Source organism: Malurus melanocephalus, unplaced genomic scaffold, assembly GCF_030028575.1.
Source record: "Malurus melanocephalus ecotype Western Australia unplaced genomic scaffold, MMel_1.1 scaffold_2, whole genome shotgun sequence".
Lineage (NCBI taxonomy): Eukaryota > Metazoa > Chordata > Aves > Passeriformes > Maluridae > Malurus > Malurus melanocephalus.
The window spans coordinates 7,521,186-7,545,867 of NW_026623234.1; the positions used below are offsets into that span (position 1 = coordinate 7,521,186).

At 37.2% G+C, this 24,682-nt stretch overlaps 1 protein-coding gene across 2 annotated transcripts in view; it reads left to right on the plus strand.

The window, feature by feature from the left end:
• LOC130573992 (cytochrome c oxidase assembly protein COX16 homolog, mitochondrial) overlaps positions 1–24,682 on the plus strand; it is a 49,621-nt gene that overhangs the window by 6,955 nt on the left and 17,984 nt on the right. For both annotated transcript variants that reach the window (XM_057366900.1, XM_057366909.1), the window contains exons 2-3: positions 5,703–5,780; positions 23,925–23,987. In XM_057366900.1, coding sequence (XP_057222883.1) covers positions 5,703–5,780; positions 23,925–23,987 — 141 coding nt within the window. The remainder of the gene's footprint in view (positions 1–5,702; positions 5,781–23,924; positions 23,988–24,682) is intronic.

Sequence of the window (24,682 nt, forward strand, 5' to 3'; positions counted from 1 at the left end):
TTTTTTTTTTTTTTTTTTTTTTTTTTTTTTTTTTTTTTGTTCTCTGGCCTGTAGCCATTCATATTTGCAATCTTTGAAATCATTGCTTTGAACGTTCTCTTACACTGAGCCAATTAACCTGATACCTTGAGCCAAGTTTAATATTCTGTACATGTTCTACATGCTGTGCAAACGACACTCTTCTGCTACACTCTTTATCAGTCAGTTACAATTGGCTCCAGTTTATACCAGCTGCTGCTCATGACTACCAGCAGGATATCCATGTGGTCATCTACTGCCATATTTCATCCATTTTAAAATACAATGCAGTTCAGGCTTTCTATAATGTGTGATACTAGTATATTTATTAAGTCAGAGCATTTACTTGCTTCATATGCCTTTGAATGACCTAACTACTGATGGCTCCATAGTTTTGGTTTCTGTTTTCCCCCAAAGGAAATCTCTGATGTGAACTAAAAATTATTTCCATTTATTRCAGACAAGAATTAAAGGTCGACCCTCTTTTGCTTCCACTGAGGGTGAGGAGAAGATTTAGTAACTTTCTGAGAAGGTTGCACTGTTTTCCTCTCTGCTGTTTCAGCATTAGAGCCCAGTGCAGGAATGGCTGTGGGAAATAAACTTTTGAGAGTTACAGCTGGCAGAGGGGGGCGCTTCAGGTTAAGATGACTTGTCTGGTCTTTTCTGGGACTGGCAATTTGCCCTGCTACTTTATTTAGGGAAAAGAAAAGAGACTTCATTTTCTGSACTGCCAAATTGCCATCATTCACCAGTCTTGCACTGCACTTCTGACAGCTCTTTAAAAAGGAACCCCCAAAACTCTCTTTGCTGTGGTCACTGCAAACTAAATTAAAATAATTCACTCTTGCTCTTGTTTTGAAGCTCCTGATAAATAGCTGGAGAGTTCTGCAGCAGCAGTCTTGAGGAAGAGGTTACAAAATGACCATGTTCCTTCTTGTATCACAACATTTTCTACCACTGCATAGTCTGTGTTGCTAGCACTAAATATTGTGATTTAGTTAATTTAGGGATTTATGGCTTTGTAATAATCTGTCTTTCACAACTGGTACTGCAGTAGGAATGGCTTTCTCTAACAACAGGAATGCCTATACATGGCAAATTGCTGGCGCTGCCAGAGAAACAGTTTCTTGTTATTTTGTTACCCAATGAGGTGAAGTTGGCTGCACTGCATTATGCCAAAAGCTAAAAAAGGGATCTATTCTAAGTCCCAAGTTCTTCTATTATGAGCCCTCAGTGACCACCCACTGTAGCTGGTGACAAATACAAGTATTTCCATCCTAAGATGCAGTTCAAGGGATCAGTCTGATGCCATCTATAACTGATTGCATAACGTACTTCCCAATGGAGACATGAACAAATAGAATTTTTAAAAGAATGTTATTAAAGAGAATTTTATGTCATTTTTTTACATAAAATGTTTATTGAGATTGCTGAGTGTATGTGACAGATGGTGCTCTTATGTCACATCCTATCTTTCATTTTGTTTTGGAACATGCAAGTCTTCCATGCATGCATAATTGCATTACAGCATTGTAGGGTTTTTTTTTTGTGTACTCACTGAAACATAAAGGAATAATCCAACATGGGATCTTTAATGGGGGTTGTGCTAGCAGTGCTGTTGAGCTGTTTGCTTGGTGTTAAGTGCTGGCTAACTCATTTGATTAATGACTTGCCTCCAAATGTCAAACTTCAGGTATGAAGGAAAAAAAGAAAAGTTACTATCATTTCATCAATCTGCTGAAAGTATTCAAATAACTAGATAAATGATGTTCACTACATAATGTTTTTTTTCTCTGCATTGTGAAGCAAATAAAATGAATAGTTCTTTCACAATAAAAGAATGCAGGTATATATGAACTTTCCAGCCTGGATATCCTTCAGATGCTAGTGCCTTAATATTTTATCATGTACATTAAGTATCTGTATGATTCTAAAATTGTAATGAAAAGAATATATTTTAATTTTYATTATATGTAACATTACTTTTCCCCTTCAGTTAACTGGAGAGTGAACTAGAACCTGACTTCATTAAAATGTTGCCAACCTAACTTATATTTCTATGGCATCCTGGATAGCTTTTACTGTCTCTTTGTGCCTGAACTGGTGGATGGAACATACTGGACTTCTCTGTTGCCCTTGACTTACACTGGACAAATTTGTCCATTGTAGTGCTTTTTTAATTGAAGAGTGTTTTGCAAGRAAACTAGAGATTCTGTGATTTACAGGTTGGGGAACTAGAAATGTATGTGAGACTTACAGAATGTGCAAAGCCAATAAGCCAATAATGGTGCTGAAAATTTTGGGTCATATCCCACTTCTAATTATTTTGACTGGTGACTCTTGCTGGTTGATTGTTGTTTGTCTGTAAATGTGGCTAACTGAAATTAAAGTAGTGGGAGCATCTTCCCTCATAATGCAACAGAAGAGAATGGAAACAGTTAAAACCAAGGCTAGTACTTCTGCTCAATGCATTGTCAGTCACTGAGTCCTTTGCTTTGCTACCTTTAATGCGATTACAATTGCATAAATTCATTTATAACGTCTTTTATTGGCTTTTGAACACAGTTTTCAAAGAGGTAATTGACTGAGTAGCTGTCCATTGCTGCTCTGGCTTGTGTAGATGAATGCGATTCCTGCTCAGGGCTGTCAGCTGACTATATTGACAGTTGATTAAATAAGTGCTGAATGTGACTGATTCTGGTCTGGTTTTGCAGTGAAGTCAGACATCATGTTTGATTCTTTAGAACATTGGTCAAGTGAACTTGTAAACATACTGGTTATAGTCTTTGTGTGTATCCTGTATTTTGGAAAATTATCAAATCTTAATCCTAACTTTCCARCATTACACTGTGTAATATTTCGGTAGCATTTGTACTTTCTCACAGCATCAATGTGCTTTGCCTCTCATGGAGCTTAACTGATGTTTCTTGGTAAGATAAATCAGCTATTGCAGTATTGGAAWTGTAAAGGCAACTGTATTGGTAATGCCTGATAAGCTAAATGTGCTGATTTGCCAAGCTTGTTGTGCTGCTTCTGCTGTATCAAGAGCAGAAGTACATCAGAAACCAAGCGGGTTTTTCTCTCTTACTAGTACTAAGGTGATGTGAGTAAAACTACAGTGTCAGGCCAAAACCTGAATTCCAAAACAGGACTAGAGAGGTGTGTGTGTATCAACTTTTTTTACCATTTGGAGCTGCAAATGTAAAATGCAAATGTAAACTGTGTCATGAATGGTTGCTATCAAACAAGTGATAGGATGTGATGAGACAAAAAGAGTAGCATGTGACTTACTTCATGCAACAACCTTCAATTTGATTTTCCGTAGTTGCAGTGTACATTACAGAGTTTTAAAGCTAAATAATGTAATATTTCTTTTTTATCTTGCAGCATGGCTTTGTAAGTCATAGTGTACTTTCTCACCATGTTAAATAATAGTTGGGTTATGAGGARCATGACCATTAAAAGTCTTCCAGTTGTTCATATTGCATCTCTTAACAGGATATATTCCATGCAAGCTTATTGTCSGCCAAATTAATTTTTAATTGATGTCACAAGTAATTGCTGCTTTCTGCCTGGTTTAACAACTGAACCATTTCCAGTGCAGTTGCTTTTGCCCCTGCCACAGACATTTTTTGAAAACATACTAATATGAATAATATGAAAAAAAGGCAGTAAGCTCTGGTTTGTAAAAGCCATAAACTTRTCTATAGCATTTCAGATTTGTGTTTATTAGGACTTAGTTTATTAATGCAGTGGCTGTTAATTAACATAATACTTGTTAGGCATTAAAGAAGATCAGCTAATTAAAATTTATACTGAAGCATCAGCCRTGTTAAAATTCAATTACAGTCTGATCCTTGAGATTTTCAGCATTATGTGCTACCTTCTGATTTGATCGAATAAATCTTGAATAGTGTTCAGGTTCTTTCTAACCATTTTGATGACTTTATTTTCTGCTTTCTGTTACTTTTTCTTACTTTATCTTAAAATACTGACAAGAGAAAGACTTTTCTTTCCTCTTTTTCTYTTCCTACTGAGTATTTTGATGATTCAATATCCACAAGATCATCATTAATCCCTTGAAATAGTTATGGCACAAGTATGATACTATCCAGTTTTTGGTTATTCATCTTTCTAGTCACTGGAAGTTAATGTACTACCATGTGATGATTTTCTGACTGGCTTTCTGAAATCGGTGGTCTATGGCTGAGCAACTGGATGTTAATATTGCAAAATTTGTGTCTATTCATTTCTAATTATCAGCTAGAGTTTTAGGTTTATCAAAAGGTCCAGAAAGAGGCAATGGAAGCCTTTAACTCCTGGCCACTGGCGAATAGGTTTCTTCTTTGGACTGAGTACATCAGTTCTGGGGTACCAGTCCTTACCAGCATCTAAGTGTGTGTGGAGAGAGTGTTCACATGGTTGTGAGTAGTTTAACTGCTTGGAGGGAAATAACAGAGTCCTGCAACTTTGAGAATGAATAAGTGTAAAAGGCAGTTTTTTTATTTCTGATTKCTAATTCTTTATGGCCACAGTGACATGAACTTCTACTTTTTGGAAAGAACATGCACTTTGACTACCTCTGCAGCATAATTATAGGAATTCTTGGACACAGGCCATTGCTGCAAACCTAATACGTAGCAAGAAATCAGCCAGCAATGTGTAGAAAAAATCTGTGCAGCAACAGCCTATAGTGAAGGATTGTAACAGCAAAATTGCATGATGAAAGAGAGTAGTGATGGTGGGTTTTGGTTGGGTTTTTTTTTCTTTCACTCTGGTCCTTAGAGCTTCCTCATGCTTCCTTAGATGTGCATCTCTAGGTGTGAAACCTTTTGGCCTCCTATGCATCTGCATTATAGAGAACAGCAGAAAGTCTGTCAGGTCAGAGCAGTAGCAAGGGACCTGACTCTCATACAAAGCAGCTASTCTTCTAAGCTAATTTTCAAGTAGCTTTTTTATTTTTTAACTATATTTCATCTTTGGACAGCCTGTCCATTTCTAATGGTAAAAATACATACACAGTTTTGTGATATTACTCTGTCATAAGAAAGAATAGTATAATGATTTCATATGTGGATATGAAGCCCCCCCCCATTTCTTCCTTTATTATTCTTAAACTTCACAGGCATGGAGGAAATTGCAGGATAACTCTGGAGTAATAAAAGAGTAGGTGTGCTGGATTTGATTTCTTAGCCTGGGTGATAATATATTATTGAACTATAGCTACAGTCATAGTCTGTTCAGAAGCTTAATTAGATCTCTTACCCACAGACATCAGAGTAAGTCAGTGTGGCATTGTTACTTCCCYATAGGGTTTGAAAATTTATGAGAATAAAACCTGTGACAGTGAGGTAAAGTTTCCTTTGCTGCCAGTTTGTCAGGAAACCACACAGGGAGGGAAAAGAAAGGGCAAGAGGAGAGGAAGTCCCTAGAAAGTCTGAGTCATGTAGCACTTGTCTCTGTRTGAAGGAGGAAATGTGTGAAATTCAAGCCCAGAGAGCGGAAGAAGGCACCTGTACTTATTTTCTGATGTATTATTTTCTTCAACTTCTGGTTTTTTTCTGTTGAAATAATTGAATCCCTTGGTAAATGATTTGGGCCAGTATGTACAGTATTTTTTGTAGGTATGCAAAGTGTTATTTTTCATAACAGTCCTAACATGTCTTCTTTCATTTTGTTTTCAGCTATATCTCATTGGAGGGTCTTTTGGACTCCGTGAATTTGCTCAGATAAGATACGATGTCCACAAACTACATGGCAAGGTAGTTTTAAATTGTTTTCTTTACTTTTCATTTTGTCATGCCTACATGCTGCTTTCTAAAGAATTGGTAGGACAAGCAAACTTGGTGTAGGGTATTTGCCTTTCACCGCTTGGCCCTGAGCTACAGCTGAATCCCAAAGGCAGAGTAGGTAACAATAAAGGGGCTGACATGATGATGAATCCTTTTACCRTCCATGAAAAAATCATCACAAATAATAGAAAAATTTTATTCCGTTGGTTGATTGTAAGTGGCAATTCTGAATCTTGAGAAAGAAGTGTAGCACATCTGCAAGGGGGTTATTACAAGGGTATCCAATTTAGACTATGAAAACTGATGTTTTAAATGGTTCTGTTTTCAAATGGTACTTGACAGTAAGTATATAATGTTAGGTGGTTTCTGGGGCTTGGTTTTGCATTGGTTGAAACAAGGAGATACCTTGGACATTGTACTAAATCGTGTTCCTTAAGCCCTGTGAAGGAAACAGGAGTTAGTCTCTACCCTGCATGTCTGAATGTATTATGTATGAGAAGCCTTTCTTTAAATGAATCTGAAACCTTCTGTGTGAGGGAAATAGCATATTTACTAGTGGTGCTTACACCTCCAAATGTAACACGAGTTCCTAATTGCATATAAAATGATCTGAAAGGAGTGTGTCAATTCAGAAGAAAGTAGTGTTGGCTTGCTTTCCCTGGTTTGGTGATATGCAGATCTGCTATTGCAATGCAAAGAKACTTGCTGGTCTCAGAGCTGCTGACTTGCAGGTTGCACAAATCTTTTTTAAAGACTCTATGCCACTTTATATATTAAAAAAAAAAACCCAACTGTGCAGGACTCTGGATGGTGTGGCTTTCTGCTGTATGGAAATTTTTGAGATCCTGAGCTKTTGGGAGTTTGGAAGCCCCCTTGTTTTGTCTTAGACACTTGTGGAATTTAATCATTCCTCATTGTTCTTTGTGTTGCATACCTGGCCATGGCCYTCCACCCACCATGTGGCTGATTGCTGCTCAGTCCTGTATATGACAGAAMCTGTAGACTGGGGAGAGTAGTCTTACAAGTCTTTTCTCCAGTGCTGTCTTCTGGRTAGTTTTTTTATTATCATTTCTAGCTTTTTAGGACTGGTTGGAGCTTTTAAGTTTTTCCCCAGCCAGATGGGGATCACAACAAGGGRCAAGAATTTTCCTTTTGTGTTTCTGTTAGTTTTTTGATCAGATTCATACTCGGTGGACTGCATTTGACCTTCATGGTCTGCACTGTGACTACAACCCAGGGAAAAACACTGTTAATGGTTGTGCTCATTCAGATCTAGGAGGCTCTTTGTCCCAGCATTTATAATCAAGGGAAGCATCACTGAATTAGTCAATAATGCATGAAAGTTCTGAGTGGAAGCTACTTCACCMTGGAGTTCTTAAACTCTGAAAAGCTAAAAGAGGACTTCTGAGTGATGATCTAACCAGCATTACTTAAGTTGGCAACATCTCTTTTGTGTTTTCTTTTTCTTTTCCTTGCAATTTTATTTAGAAGTAGATGATGTTTAAGTAAAGAACAGTGCAATATTGGCTCGGAACTAGCAACACCARCTTTGGGCCTGCTTGTACACGGGCAAATCAAAGCAATGTGTTCATTTCTGTCCTTAAAAATAGAGTTGAAAGCCATTCTAAGTTACTAAATAAGACAGCGAAAGAGATTAGAATGTATTTTAATGGATAAACAAATCTAGTTTAAAAAGTACATGAAACTCAGGAAAAGAACCTTATAATTAGTAATTTAAAAGTGCTGTTAAAATCCTGATGCTTTTCTCATATAACACAGTTGGACTATGTAAATCCTTATCAGAACAGGGACAGATGGACAAGTGCTCTTTTTGTGGAGTTGGACAGGTATGTGCAGAATACAGTAGGCAATAAAAAAGTAATATTAGTTTTGTTTCAGCTGCTCCCTCAAAATAATAAGCATATTTAATTTAATAACACTTTCCATACAAGGAGCTCAAAAGACTCACAGAATTCAAATGAATTAAGCTTCGAACTCATACTGTCAGAAAAAGTAGTATTATTAATTACATTTTAYTGCTGAAAAAATTGAGATTGCACAAATTTAAGTAACCTATCCAAAAGTAAGCTAGGATTCATAAGACCTGAGAGTCTATATTTTTGATTATATTTTAAGGATGTGCAAGCTCCAGTATGTCACCTTTTGTAAAGATAATTCCTGAGCTTGTTTTTTTGCTAATTCAACTGCTAAAGACAGAACCTAAACAATCCTTTTGTGGTAAATCTCCAGTACATTTCAGATGCCAGACTATGATCCTTTGCCTTCTAAAGTACTTGTTCTTTTCCTTTTTCACTCGTAACTTCACACTGTGCTTAGAGGGAAACTGCATTAGTAAGCAACTTCTCAGTCAACAGTGGTGTTTCAAAGGCAGCACTATAGTAGAACTGCTGGTATGTAGTCTGTGTTTCAGTGACTGAGGGACTCGCTGCCACTTTGTATTCTTGTGGCTCAATGAAAAAAGCTGCATTAATAATAATGACTAGGTTATTAATGTCAAACTGACTTTTGAAGATAAAGAAATCAAAATTCAAGAGAAAATAGTGATTTGGACCCCTGTGGCAGTATGCTTTAGTTGTGATGCATTGGTCTAGGGCTAGCATTAGGKCTGGGAGAGAGACAGAGGCTAGAGATGCAGATGGAGTAGGGCTGAGAAAACCTGCTAAAGGAATTGTGCCCTCTTGTTCATTTGGGCTGTGTCTTGGGGTCTTGGACTGCAATTCAGCCAATGGATAGGATAGAGCCTAGAGCTGCAGTTGAAGAAAGGCTATTAGTATCTAAAGAGCAGGTATTTCATCCATTTAGTATAACGTCTTTGGATATCAGGGCCTTGGACATGCCCATCTCTTGCAAAAGCAAAAAAACATTTTAGCTACACTTTTATCTTCTCAGGATACCTAAATCAGTCATATTCCCTCAGCACAGTGAATGTCCTGCATTTAAAGGAAGCTTGCTCTGAGGCTCTCACTGATGTAATGCCTGTTTATGCCAGTCAGAATTCTCCTGAAGCTAATCAAGGATTTCTCCATTATCTATTGTTGCCAAAATGTCCATTAATGGAGAAATCATTGGGTTAGGTAATTGTTCACTYTCTGGGAAGAATTTATGCAAATCAAAATTGTTTACAGAAAACCAGGTATGCTTRTGGGAAAACCACGTGGAATTAACAGAGAAGAAATTAGTAGGTTTGTGTAGGCATTGTTCCAAAAGCCTTTATTCATAGATGGAAGACTCGGCCTTTTCTTTGTCTTACTTCTTGTGCATGTAATTGGAGATGCCTAATTTTTTTTTTAAACAGAATATATTACTTCTATTAAATATACAGAAAATGTTCTTTCCACTATGTAACATCAATTATTTAATGTGTACCCATTGTTGTCATTCCAGGTRATGTAGAGACTTGCTGATTCAGATTTAGTTTTGGATATAAGAATCTCATAAAGTGTGATGTGGTCTGTACGGCTGGCTAATAGYAGCTGTAGAGAGTTGAAGGGAAATGACATATTAACTGCCTGGAAAAGTTTATGCTTTGCCTCCATCAGCAAACCTTTTAGAATAAAAGAGTTTTTAAGCTCCAAAATACTCTGTTGAAGAAGTATCATTGTGAGGCAGGTTCTCAGACTTTTGGGATTGGATAGGACTGAGTTCCTCCAAGGTAATGTGCAGCAGAAGCACTTCTAAGAAAGCTGGAATCTCTATGCCATTTTGTTAGGAAAACAGAGAACAATTAGCCTTTCAAGTCTGCAMATATTCCCTGCTGTGGCTTATGTAGAATAGCATTACATACTTGTCTCTTTACAAACTGTGCAGACCTGTGTAGGTCCATTTTCCTTTGTCCTGTGCAAGGTGAGTGCACCCCAAAAGTAGAATGCTAAGGAATAAGCATTCTGCTAAGGAATAAGCATTCTGCTAAGGAATAAGCATTCTGCTAAGGAATAAGTTTCTATCTTACTGAGGTAGTAAGTAGAGGCAGCAAAGAGTCAAAATTATGGAATTTCAATTTCTCCTCCATGAACTTTACTCTTGAGTCAGTTATTGTGCATTTAAAATGTGTATAATGGTTGCATGGCATTCCAGAAGTTAAAATCCAGATGAAAATGAAAGTTCCTGACCTGTTCTTTCACCATTCTCTATGAGCAATAAAACTGTAAACCCAGAGAGCATATTTAAGGAGTGATGGTGGTGTTCAGAAACATACTCAGTAAGCGTGCTAGGAGTGTAAAGCCTCCTTTATGCAGACTGAAGATTGTCTTTAAAATTTCTTGGCTAGTGTTTTTGACCAAGTGACTGCCATGTAGTTACCCATTGGTTCTTGACACCTGTAGAGCGTTAGTGTTGCCATTGTCAATCTTCATTTATTGTATATTTGTCCCCAGGTCCTAATTAATGAAATTGTGTGACTGCAAGKATCTCAGATTTCGTTTTACAATCCTGGACCCTGAATTGGGAAAAAGAGTACATGTAGTGTGTAGAGGATTATTCTGGAAACCTTGCTGTCCTTTGAAAAGTGAAAGAATGAGGTGTAGAAGAGAAAAGGTTAACGTGATCACTTATGGCAGTCTGACTTTTGTTGGTTTAAGCAATTCYTATAATTTGGCTTGATAGTGATGTAAGTGCATTGACTGTCTGGCTGGTTGTGCTCAGTATTACAGTTTTAGACTATTGCTGGTTGGTCCCTAGTGGTGTTCTTTAACATCATGTCTTTAATCTCRTGAGTGGGTGTCAGGAGACCCATAGCAGCATGTGATTTAAGTAACACCCACTGATCTCACTAGAAATGTTATATCCATCTTGTCCAGGTTCATTCTTCCGTTGCCTTCTTTGGCATGGAGCTCCTCTCTGCCTATCTCACTTTCTTAGTCTGTAGAATATGGGTAATAAATGGTGCTCTACTTTACATAGGAAATGGGAAAGTTAATTAATTCAAATAAAAGGAATTATTTAAATTCATATGAGTATTAAAAAATCTCCTCAGGTGAGATCATTAATTCAAGTGTTCTGGGTTAGAGTGCAATAGCTAGGAAGAAATAGGAGCAGAGAGCTCACCAGTTTCCATGAGACCTTGATGTCAAGCAAGAACATATGTGGCATTTGCCTCAAAAAGGTGTAGGAAGTCAGTCCAGCATTTTCTCGTTGTTATAAGTGGATAGTTGAGAAGTGATATCTGCCTATTAGAATGCTTTTGTGTTGCTATTAGAACATTGCTCTTGTTCACACACATACTGCAGCGAGTTTCAAACTGTTGAGTTGAGATGGTTGCAGCTGCAGCAGCACAGTGTTTCAATGAGGTTCAACATCCACCCAAAAAGGGAATACATCTGCAAGTGACAGGACATGGCTGTGCCTTGTTGGGGGCTGGCACATTCATATTGCTGTCCTTAGGTAAACTGCCTCAGGTATGTTTACAGGAGTTGCACACGTGGGCACATCTTGAAGTATTGCAGTGGAAATTGTCTGTTGGTTGTTGGTTCTGTTTTACCTTCCTATAAAGTCTACCTGGACAGGATTTCTGTGTCCCCGCAGAAGTTTGGTTTGCTCCTTTAGTTTATTGTGTTGTTTGTTTTCAGAAAAAAAGCATTAAAAATCAAATGTGATTTCAGTGTGTAGTGTAAAGTTAGTATGGTTTATGAATAATGTCATGTTTCTATACGTCGTGTCATTTTTTCCTTTAAATAATGTATTTCATATGAGGTGAAAATTTTAAAGCAAAATCACTTAAATGTCTGAATATATCTGTGGTGTTTAAAATTACACAAATCATGTGATGTTTTTAAACTTAGATTTGTGGAATGTCAGCAGATAGTCCCCCATCACTACACATACTGAGAGCTACTAGATAAAGCTAGTTTACTGCAAGCCAACTTGTTTATCTTATTTGAGGRCCTGCTTCTGTGTTAAACATAGTATTTGCTCTGTTTGAAAGGCTATCAAAGATACTAAGATTTTAACTGAAATAGGTAGAAAGATGAAAAAGTTTGTTTTGAATTTTCTTCCACAAACTCTTCTGTTGTCTGAAAACTGCAATTTATATATTTATATTTATTGCAATTTTTAGTGCATAAACATCCATGTCTGAAATCCTATTGTTCCTTGGTGTTCCCCAAGATCTTCAGTCTGACCAAAACTTGATGGACTTCACCATTTCAAGGAGTAATGTGGATAGGCCAATTCATTGTGATTGGACTGGACTGACAAAGTCCATGGTGTTCTAATGACAATTAATAGACTTAATGCTACTGCTGCCAGCCCAGATTCTTCCATGAAGTCAATTATCTTGTTTGTTCTGCAGACTTTCTGCTTCATTTTATTGCAAATTTACTTAGATGGATTTAGACTCATCCTCTAGACTTCCTGGTGTGCAAACCCCCCCTACTAATGTTAAGGCAAATTTAAATGGACTCTGTTAACACTCAAAAGAGTCAAAATGGGTTATTTGTATTACTAAAGATAGGTAGGTGAAATTCTAGTATTTGCTCAGCTAAATCTAAACATATGTTTGTGGGGCTGTGCACTAAGTCAGGGTTTCATCTTGGTCATTTTTCCTTTGTCTTAATTGAAATGCCTGGTTCGAGGTAACTATCTAGGTAGTCCATAAAAGCGATTTGAGAGGAAATGCCCCCATCACAGGCTTTATTCTATTTTAAAACAGATGCTTGAGAAATCTGTTGTCCACTTGATGGATTGAAAAGTTGAGAAATTGAGCTCAAGRTTTTTTTATTACCCCATTGCAGTGAGACAAGTACCTTCCTTAGTGTATAACTATAGTTCTGTTTTATTTGACCGGTGAATAACAGGTGATATAAACCTCTATGTAACTTCAAGGTGCAGACAAGTTAGTTTTTTGTATATGTATCTTTAAATGGGACAGACTTTGTCTAAGAATGCCCATTGGCAGCTGGCTAGAGGAAGAGTCTAAATAGAGACTTTATGCTTTAAGTCAAAAGTTTAGATGGATAAAATTAGGTGAGAGGAAGCCTGCCCTAGATATTCTTTCCCTGGAGCTTCATTGGCAAATGAGCAGATGGCTTGAAGACAGAGAAACTCTCATTTAATCTGTTGTTTGTGCCTGAGGTATGCCTATATTCTGGAGAATCTGATTTCACAGGAGTTTGTATTAAAAACATATTGCTTGATTGGAGTGTGAACAAAATCAGAGTATTTTCAGTTGGTGTCTGGTGAAATATTTTGGTTGGGAAAGGTGTCTTTTCTAAACCTGTCAGACAAGGAATGAGGAATCATTTTAGTGTCTGTCACTGAATTTGGCAGAATAATCAAGTCTTCTCATCTAGCATTTTARCATTTATTTATTTATATCTGCATCTTCATTTGTTTAATTGGTTTCAGTAAGCTAATTACACAAGCACAGCATGGCAAGGAATTGATGTTGGTGATTATTGTKTTCTTATTTTTCTTTTACTTAAGCAGGTCAGGTTGGCTTGGCCTCATGTCTAATGACAAACTGGCTAATTTCCTTGTGTAAGTAGATGTGGTTGGTTTTCAGAGACTAAATTAATTACTGAGCTTGGCCTTAGGTCCTCCAAAATCAAGAAGATAATACGCTAAAATGTTGTTTGGTGCTGTAGAGAATGTAAGAGGCATATATTTAGGATTGCTTATAGGTGAGAAAAAAAGGTCTTTGTCGATTTCCTTTATGTCATGAAGCACATTTTACTAAATTTAAGCAGACTTTGCTTTCAGGCGTGGCCTGCTTAGCAGAGGGGGTTAGAATTGTATGTTAAGTCAGGCAGCTCGGCTCCTTCTTGATGGCTAAGAAGGTACCCTTGCTGTGACTTTGTTTCTGTTTGCAGGGTCAGTCTGGAACTTGTTAGTTCTTTTGACCATGGTTCAGAGCTATCTAAGGCAGTAATTTCAGTCCTGCAATGTGGCACAAAAATGAAAGGGTGGCAAGAGTTTCATACCCAGTATTGTGGTGGTACCAGATGTTCAGACGTTTTCTTTCTCATTTCAGTTCAGTCCAGAGGGATTGTATGGAAATTAGTTCTTTATCCATGTTATTCTTGAAGATTCTGAGGTTCAGCTGCTAGTGTTTGGTTCATGTTTTTGCATCAATTTCAGCAAAAAACTAATCCATTTTACTTGAGCTCAGATGACTTCTCTACTTTGACTGTGGAGAGCTGCTTACTGAATTTGCTATKATACCAGACAGAGATGTATGTTTTGTTTTTTTCAGACATTCTTTCTATTTAGCATATAAACTACCATTTTTCTGTAAAAGGCAAAACCAGAATCAGCTGTGRGATTCAGAAAGATTTTTGTTGCCACTTTCTGAGGCTGACACTGTGTGCATGTTTTTGAATGGTTTCCAATGACTGGATTCACCTAGACCCAGTGCTTGTTGTCACCACAAACAGCTTACAGCAGTGTAGGATGACTTGGAGTTATTATCTCAGATTATTGAGCCTCTCTGTGATGAAATACAATATACATTGCAAGTATTAAGAATTCTTTGTTTTAAACAGAAGCAATTTTTCCATTATTTATTTCTTGATGGTGGTTCTGTKGTCAAGATTAGATTCAGATGAAGAGAAAGTTATTAACTGGATAAACTAATTCTGATGCCRTTGCAAGTGAAACTAATTTCAGTACATAAAATGTTGATAGCTTTCAGATCTTTACATTTTATATACTACCAAGAATTCTGTTTGGTTTATTTAAATCTTGTCACATTGCCACAATTAATTACTGGTATTTTTGCCTTGCAGTTGAAGTGATTAGAAGTGTGTAATGTAGCTTCAGGCAGCTTTTAGCCAAAACATAATTTAATATCCAGCTGTTTTTCCCAACACCTCCCTCAAGCACCAGAAAACATCTAGCTTTTCAGACTCATCTTGAGAAGCCAATAGCCATGATGTCAGCAGATTGAAGCTCAAACAGAAGCGTAGGGATCCCAGTCTCTAGGATTTTCTGGACTTGTAGATCAATTTTATCAAGAAAAATTGTAGCAATTTTATCAAGAAAGTGTTGAAACCCTTTTGCCAAGGCATGTTTCCACTCTAAGTGGAATCTCTGTCTAAATGGACCTTTCCTTTCTTCTCCTTTGTGGTTTGAGGCTTGAAGCCTCATTTGAAGCCAAATGGTGCTGTTGCAAACTGCAGCTATATGGCAGTCTGAACAAGCAGAGCCAAAACTTGTATCTAGAGTAAAACCAACTAATGAGAGAGGGGACATGCATTGTCTGTCACCCTTCAAGTATCTGTCACTGCAGAAAGCATTTATTGATTYGCTTGTCATTCAATAGGTGATGCATTTTCCCCAGAGTCAGCCCTGAACCTCCTGTATGTTATGTCAACTGCTTTTGTTTTGATGAGGCATAAAAATGAGAATTTGCCTTTAGAAACTTAATGAGTTCTGAAATTAATGTTGTAGCAGGTGGAGCACAGCTGCCTGGAGCACAGCGCAAGGAGGGTAGAAGGTATCTTTTCCCTGTGTGAGTAGATGGGCAGCTCTGGGGTCAAGGAATTCACACGCTGTCCCTAACAGTCCCTCCATTTCTGCACCATCAAAGACTCTGTGTGTTGTCTGTACAGCCTACAAAGCCTGAGCTCTGGGATGATTCAGGGCACGAGGCYAATTAGGTATTCCCAGAGGAACCTTTCCTTCTTCATTGATTACAGAGAGAATGTAGGAATACAGGCTTTTGGGATATTGCATAGAGAAGAGAGATGACTTGTCTTATTCATGTCAAAAATGTATGAATTAAAATATTTTGCATTCATAATTCCCAACRATTTTAGTAGAATTGTTTTGTTAATGTCTGATATTAAGCTTTTATAAATAAAACATTAACTTTGCCATTGATGTTTTAAACTTAATTGCACCTGATTTTTCCATTGTAGCTTTCTCTAATATATTCATCAGAATGTCTGATCTTTTGGYAGGTAAACATGTTATTTATTAAGAACAATGGCAAAATATCTTTCAAAAGAAACTAGTGTGTCATGTGCAAGTGTGTGTTGCAAACCCAAGTAATTCAGAATACAGGTAATTTGGAAAATTAAAAAGTTTTTTGTAAGTACAAAGTATTAGAGTATGATATTTCTTCTTACTGTAAAACTTCACTAGATGTCAGTGTGGAAAGAATTTTCACTTAAATGCAATGAGAGCTGTAGAATGAGCAATGTTGATTCCTTCAATATGTGCAGATTTTAAGATGACATTTATTAGAATTTGGTGGTAATTTATTTGTAGAAATGCAGTTTCGGTGCACTGAAAACGATTTTGATAAGTGGATTCTAAAAATTGTTTCTGTTCAAAAAGACATTAAAAATCAAAATTTGTTTCAATACTCAATAAATTTCTGCGATGTGTATTGTAAATCAAAATTAAATTTTAAAATGTAAATGAAACAATTTTTAGGGTTAAAAACAGTCTTTTTTTATATTCTTGATTATTTTCAGTGAGAAAAAATGTTAATGCATCTCTTCTTGCTGTTGGTTTGTGGAAACTTGAGTTGTTTGTATGAGGGTAGCAAGTATATTTTTGCATGACTCAAGATAGTGCTTAGGCATTAACTTACACACTTAGAGAAGAAAAAAGCATAGGTATTTACAGATGTTTAACTCTGATTAAGGAAAGCATTCCCAATCTGCAAGTAGGCTTGTGCATTTTTTAAACTCTTTTTATATTACATTTGAAGGATCAGGCTACCTCTGTTCCTATGTGAGAAGGTTGATTATTTGGAGTTTTTTGGGAGCTGTTTTTTTTGAGCATTTTTGGGCATTATTTTATTGAATCTTCAGTGCTTTTATTGAAGATTTAGTCTCCTATGAGATAGACTTTTCCCTTTAAATTAATTCCTTTGTGTTTCTGAACTGACACAGCAAGCRAAAAATAGTGGTTGAGGTATTGTACGGTGCCTTTGGTTTCACTGTATTGTTAAAGTGAGCAGCTGCCAGGAATGGTTTAGAGATGAGCCTAATTGAACAGTCTGTGAGCACCTGAACACTGGTATTCCTGCTGGAGTACAGAACTAATGAGGACACCCTCTCCAATCCTGCCTGATAGTACAGCAGTGAAAAGATTCAGATGAGATGAACACAGACTGCTTGCACGCTGCCTTCRACTGCCAATTCACCATTCCTCTCTTGAAGTTACTTTCTTTGAAAAGGAACTCCAGTGACCTTCCTGTTTTTCAAAGTTACCACAAAGAGGTTGATTCTGTGCAAAGTTAAGATATGACTAAGGAAGCCATAAAGGAAAAAGAAACCTATATTTCACTAGTTTTCCAGGTTTAACTTGCATTGTAGGTGCATAGCCATTAAAAAGTAATCTTAGAAAAAATWTGACAAAAATAATGTTGGAATGCTGGAATTGCATCCAAAATTGCATTTTGGATTGTTTCTAGCTGCTAAGTATCTTCTATTTTGGGGCAAAATGTGTTTTCTTCCCCTAAATTCTGGCATCACAAATGTACACCTTTTCTTTATACCAAAAGGAACATTTTTTTTTATACCAAAAGGAAATTACATATATGCTAGCATACTCAGAGCCAAGGTTTACAGCACTAATTTGGCATAAATCAAGTAAATAAATGTGCAACTGAAAATCAAACTGGATGTGAAAGCATACAAAAATTGATTAAATGATTAATTTTTTCCCAGAACGGAAAGTTCTAGAATCCTTCTTAGTTTTATATCCCTTACATGTGAGAAATCTAGATATGCTTAAATGTTTGCTGAAGTATGGGATGGTTTGGTCATCTTAGTAGCCTTTAGCTTAATTGCATTTTGCATGGCTTTATCACATGAAAAAGTTTGGTCCAGAGTTTTGGATTGTAGGTCTTTTTTTGATCAGTCTGGAAGCAAGTACAAGATCTGGATTTTGAGAGATCACTGGTGCACYGTGTACAGTAGCTCTGGGAACTGCTGCTGTAACAACAATTTATATTGCTCCTTTGGAAATGTCTGCATCGATTTCTGTCAGAAGCTGGAGAATTTTTTTATTTTTTTTAACTGTCTGTGTTCTATGCAGATCATAGGAAAAAGTCAAAGGACACAAAGCTGGGGTTTACATCCAGTCTCGGCTGTCTCCTCACTCTTCATAAGTATTCCTATCCAGTCGATATCCTTGGATCCTAGAATCACAGAGTCATAGTGTTATTTGGGTTGGAAGGGACCTTAAAGAATACCCAGTTCCAGGCCCCTGCCAGGGGAAAGGACACCTTCCACTAGACAAGGTTGCTCAAAGCTCCATCCAACCTGTTTTCAATGGGGCATGCACAGCTTCTCTGGCAAGCTGTTGCAGTGCCTCACCACTCTCACAGGGAGAAAAGTAGCCTTAGATAAGTGKTTTTTATGTATTTAATATTGTAAGTAATATAGTTAAAGGATTGCTGTGAATTAAGTTGCACAAAAATGGTATGTTTTGCCTTGCCCTTCTCTGTTACCTAAGACTGTATGCCAAAGAGCTTGGCATAAGTACAACCCTTGTTGTACCTTACAACCTCTACAAGCTTTGTTCCTTTAATTTCTTAAGTAGAACAGCACTCAGCTTGGCTGTAGTTTACACTGCATTTCCTGAGTCCTGGGATTTATCCTCTTCTGTCTACAGCTTCTCACTCTGCTCATAAACCACAACTTAGAATATTTATGACACAGACTTTTGTAGCAATTTATGGGAGTCTTCTCMAGGAAGATTAAAGTTGACTGATCCACGCAAGATTGCTGATTTTCCATTTAGAGGAGTTAGGCATATGATAAATGTTTTTGAAGAAGATGCATTGTGGGAGAGCTAGAATTGGTTATTGTGGTTTACTCTTAAATTTRCAAAATGGGTGGGGAAAACAAATTGAAGAACTTCATACAAACAGTAATTTTGTGGACTCTCTATTGTGGAATACTGCAGGAAAATTGTGTCCCATCTATTTATGCTGGGAGGAGCAGATGAAAAACTAAAAAGCTTAATTCATGKTCATTAAATTCTGGCCACCATCTTCTCCCATTTCCAAATCTGAAATCTTTCTCAGTGGGATATTATTTTGTGGAGGATAGGGTAGGAACAGAAACTCATGTTTTARTAAAAATAGCAAAGTAGTTTCAGAGTAGGAATACCTTCCACYGTTTTCTGGAAATGATTGCTAGAGGGAAGGTTCTGTAAGACTTTGCCTTACAAATATTTGGTCAGTACAGGCCAGGACACAAGTTTACAGTGTAGTGCACAGACTTGTGTGAGAGAAGATTGTTGAAAGCACAGTGCTCTTCTCATGATGTGGCTGTCTCCTGACAGTTTCCTTGTGCAGTAACTGAACCCATCATTTTAGAAGATGTAATATATTCAAGTCTTGGTTTGCTCTAAAGCCCATGGCCACAAATAGTACATGAACAAATAAACAGTAATGTTTATAGCATAGAAAGACTGCTTGTAAAAATGGGCTATATGAGTTATGGATCCAGGCATATGTGCACTGTGGACAATTGTGATGTTAACCTGAAAATTAGAATGTGTATCAACTTATTCCTCCTCTCTGAATGCTGAACAGGAGTGACACAGCTAATCGGCTTTGTATTCCTGTGTTTCATAAAATCATACAATAGTTTATGTTGGAAGAGACTTTCAAAGGTCCTTTAGTCCAACTGTCCTGCAATGAGCAGGGATACCTTCAGCTACATTAGGTTGCTCAGAGCCCCTTCCAACCTGACCTTCAGTGTTTTCAGGGATGGGGTTTCTATCACCTTTCCGGGCTACCTTGGCCAGTGTCTCACCACCCTCATCGTAAAAAAACTTATTTCTTATTCCTAGTCTAATCTACCCTCTTTTAGTTTTAAACCATTAGCCCTTGTCCTATTGCTACAGGCWTTGCTAAAAAGCTTTGCTAAAAGTCTGTCTTTCTTGTAAGCCCCCCTTATTGAAAGGCCACAATCAGGTTTCCCTGAAGTCTTCTCTTCTCCAAAATGAACAACTCCAGTGCTCTCATCCTCTCCCCATATGGATAGGTGTTCCACACCTCTAAATTTCAAAAGGGGTTGTAATGGGGTTCTTTGGGTTGCCTTGTAGAAGAGCTATACTTTCCTTATCCTGGAGCTAAAGTTAGTGGCATTCACAGATTTCTCAGTCATTCTCTGCTYGTAATATTGGCTTCTGAGGTAAAATGAACTGTGGTCACTGAATATCGATACAAAATTGTTAGCTGGAAAATTTTGTTAGTAGCAGCACTTTTAGGTTTGTAACTGTACCAGAAATGCTTGTGTCACAAACAAAAAATTCCCTTTCCTGAGATGAGTGTATATTTTTCACAGGGCAYTGCAGGAGTCCCTGGTTTGGTAGGGGCTGCAATCATGAGGTGTTCCTGCTTTGCTATGTAATGATTTGCCCATTGTTTGCACCATTTTGAATGCCTAGAAATGCTGTTCAGGTTCTGTTTGAAAAACTGAAATGTTAGCATTAAAATGAGAAGTGTCAGCCACGTTTTAAAAGGTTTTTAGTTACTTACAGCTTCAAGTAGCTGCCTACTAAGATTTCTAAGAATGTTTCTGTGCTTAACCTCTATTACTTTTAGCCATCTAAAAATCTTTTTAAAGTCTGTTTCTTTGGGAACCTTTTGAAGTTAAGTAAGGGTAAATCTGAAGGAATGGTGGGAGTGTGAAATGGGACAAAATTCTAATTTGAAAGCTTTATTCTTAAACCTTTTTTGAGATTTTTCTATATTGCACTTGCCCTTTCAGTTGATGTAATATGAGATAAGCCTGTATAATGCAAAATACTCTGAGAATGTTTCATTCATTTTTGCTGCAAGTGCTAAAAAAGAAAAAAAAGTAAAGCCTTTAAGAATTGTATTTATAATATTGGTTCCAAAGCCTTGCAGACCGCATCTCATGAAAGTTGTCTAAATACTTGCATCAAGTATTTCAGTAATCTTTGAGTAAGAATTTAATGTGAAGTTATGCTGTAATTATAGATGCACACATCTTTGAATTCTACATTTAGAGACAGAGTTTGAATTTAAATGGATCTTAAAGGAGCATCTGAGATGTTACCAAAGAAGAAGTGTCCTCTAGTGTAAAGGAATATTTTTGCTGTTCCTTCCTGCCTCCTAAATAATGGTGGAGAGGATGCTGTCAGGATGTTATGGCATTTGGGCTTTGTCTGCTGCCATCATCATGTTTACTAATACTGATTTGTATCCACAATTTAGCTGAAGATTCATTTGCCAGTACATGGCTGAATACTTCTAGCTCATTTGGCAGTACATGTTGGCATAGCAGTCATCATGGAAGCAAAATGTATATTTGTATTTCGATCTTGTGGCAGATGTGTAATACAACAGAGCTACTGCTTTGGCATGGGCACTTTCCTGGCTCTGCCCCCATTTTAAGTGTTCCCTGGTTATGATCTGTGATTGTGGCTCATATTGATGTTTATCTGCCTCCTCAGAATGAAAATAGCATCATTCTGTTTTCCTTTTTTTTTTTGTTCTTGTGTTGTTTCAAAGATAGTGCAGCATCGTGCAAGCACAGTGGAAACACAACTTCATAATATGCTTTTTCTCAGCGGCTGTGTGGGTTCCTTAAACAATTTGTAACCTGTTYGTCTTACTTGAAAAGCAGGGGTTTGCAGTCCAGACATTAGAATGTGCAGGTGACTGAATTGCTGTGCAGGCTCAAGTATGTTTAAATTCTTCTGTGTGAGTAAGTATGTATGTAGGGAACAAAAAAGATAAAGATAAGAGGAAATATATACTTGCTCCTCTTTTTTACTTTTTTTGGTGGAACTTGGCGCAAAAGAACATGTTTTTCAGAGCGAGCTTAAGATGTGTATGTAGTTTGCCCTTAAAACAGGGTTTAACTAGTCTTTTTGAGTAAGTTAATTTACCCAATAAAACTCTTGCTTCCTAAAAGCAGCGCCCTCTGTTCATTTCACATTTACAGGGTATTTTTCGAAAGAAATTTCATTTAGGCTCCTTTATTTCTGCATTTTTGTTAACATTAAAGCCACTGCATCAAACTGGAATGCTGTGTCTCCATTTTAGCTGCCTTTGTGCAGGCAGAGGGGAATGAAGACAGGAGAAAGTCTGAGGGCAGAAGGGGCTGGAAGGAAGGAGAAGCAGCAGTAGCTTAACTGGTTGTTTGCCTTTGCCTTACACAAATGTGGCCATGGAAGCACCACACATTAAACAAACACACTAAAAATTGATAAAGTAAAACTTAATAATGGGGAGATTGAACTGTCTTTGTAGGTTAAATTCTGGCTGTGGTTAATTAGGTAAAAACAATGTTCCAACCATATTACTTTGTTTGCCTTATTATTAAATGAAGGGGAAATGTAGGATGAAATAAAACTCTGATGCTGCCTTACTTACTGTAGCTTTTATTTCCCCTTGTCCGTATGTGTATTGTGAGAACACAAAGTGTAACAAATAGTGTTTGCATTTAGTTCTGAATACAGTGAAGTCCAAGATCACTCTTCTCTCTGTGAAAGCAAGCTTCAAAGCCTGCCTGGCTGCCCAAAGACTTCACATTTCTGCACATGTGATGGATGGCTTCATTGTTCTAATGAAGCATGGCTGTTGTTGGAGGATGTGGTGGTCATGGCAGAGAGGCAATCCATCTTTAATGAGGGGCAGTTCTACAGAGGCCAGACAGAGATGTAGCATTTCATTTTTCTTATTTGATGTAGAGGGCCAGTGCAGAGACACTATCTTGTAATATTTTTTTTAATTACCAAGAAGGTGGGAGCTGTATCCGGTACAAACATTAACTGTTTTAGATATTTTGGCTTAGTTCCCAAATATAATGAGTCTGGAGGTTGCAAATGTGTCTATTTCTATAGCCAGATCGCTGATGAGATAGGGAAATCAAACCTCTGGCCATGCACAGATGGTGTTAGACTTGCCTGTCTGGGCATCCGTCCTTAGGAGCTGAGGTCTCACGGGCTGCATGCTAACTAGCAGACAGTGTCTGTAATCAAGGGGAACATTATGGCCTAGGGAAATTCTTCGGAGCAATTCCCATCAATACAGACACTTTGTGAGTATTTGAAGTACTTCTGTTGAGTAAGAACTTGAATGAGGGGACAATCTGAAGGTGGATCTTCTCATCAACCAGGCAAATTCTCTTATGTGTATGCCCACCTTTTTGTTTTCTAGACTGCTCGTAGAAGTTTGACATTGGTTGTGATGAGAGTAACTGAGCCCTTTTCATTCAGATCAAGAAGCAGCAAATTAAGAATAACAACTTTTCTTCACTGAATTAGTTGTAATTGGACCAGTGTACCAGGGATGTAGAACTATACACGTTACTGGTCTCCTTGCACATCTATTTTGGTCTCAAGGGTTTAAAATGGAGATTGTTCTTTCATGCTGGATTTATTTGGTATTTTAATTAGTTTGCCTAAAGACTATGTCTGAATACTGCATATGTGGCTGTTTCTCTAAGCATGAAGAATGCTAATTATCTTTTTTCCCTTTGCTTCTACTCTTAGACCTGTGGGAGACAGATGTTATTTAGCAGAGGGAGGGATGAACATCACTTCTTCTGGGCTCAGAAGCTGAAAAGTGAAATGTATCTGCTGTGGATCATTGACATGTCTGTTCTTAGATTTGTTCTTTCAATAAGCTTCTCTGAAAGGTGGCAGAAAACACCAGCACTATCGKTACAGAATCAAAACTAGGAACGAGCTATGTGTTCACCAGAAAATTAAAAATTCAATTCATGCTTAGACTTTAAAAGCCAAGATATATTGTATACCTATCCACTGAACTCAACATTCAGGAGTATAATATGTTATATGATCCCAAATTTCTCCTGTTTTGCTTGTTTCATTTATTTAAGCTTTGTTTAGTTTAACAGCTTTAAACTAAACAAATACAGGTTTAAGTAARTAAGGTAATGCAGGTGTAGGGCTATAGTTAAAAATGTGTTTCCCTTTGGAGTTTAATAATTTGGCTGTTGACCTGTTCCTTTTCAGCCCAATTCTTGTGCTGTATTCATCATCCTGGTGTCTGAACCAATGGCACATAAACTCATTTAGAGGAGAAGATGCATGTACCAATATTTAATTTATTTGAGGTTAAGATTTCTTCTAAAAACATTCTTAAAAGCAAACTTTAAATTTTTTGCTGTATTTTTGTTTGTCTTTCAGGTTGATCCAGCTTTGAAAGAAAAATTAAAACAGAACACTGTGACACTGGAATCTGAATATGAGGTAAAATAAATTTGTTGCTTGGGGCTCATAACCTTGGCTACCCTTGAGTACCCTGGCCGCTGGTGGGTTGTATCTGTCCCTAACTAAAATTAGATCAACCATCTGCCTTTGACTCACTGATGTCCAATAAAAACAAGGTTTTATGTAAAGACAGGTTTTTAATACACAGTGCTTCTTTCTGAACACAGTTTTACTTTGATGTCCAGGTGCCAAGTACAGTGATACAGATAAATTCACTGTTTCTGTGGTTAACCTAGTTTATAAATGTAGAGCTGATGTTGGCCTTAGAATGTGTGTGCATGGAAGTCGACATTTCTACTGTGTGAGTTTTGATGATCTTCAGACCAAATACAGARCTATGTGCACAATGTATTTTATGTTATTCCTTGCTTCTGAAATTTATGTTTATCTTTGAAACAACTGTAATTCCTTTTACATGGTTTCAGAAAATTTTATAAATTAATAGTTCACTCTTTCCTTAATATTGCATTTTCTTCAAATATTACAGAGCTCTAAAGTGTCTGTTTTGACCTGTTTAATATCCAGAGTTTCATAAATTTTCAGGTCTACAAAAAGCCATGTTAGAAAAACTGGAAAAAGCTGTCCCTGTGAACAGAAACAAAGCATAAAGCTATTTGAGATAATTCCTAACGTTTTAAAATTAATTGAATCAAATGTCCAACTAACATTTCATG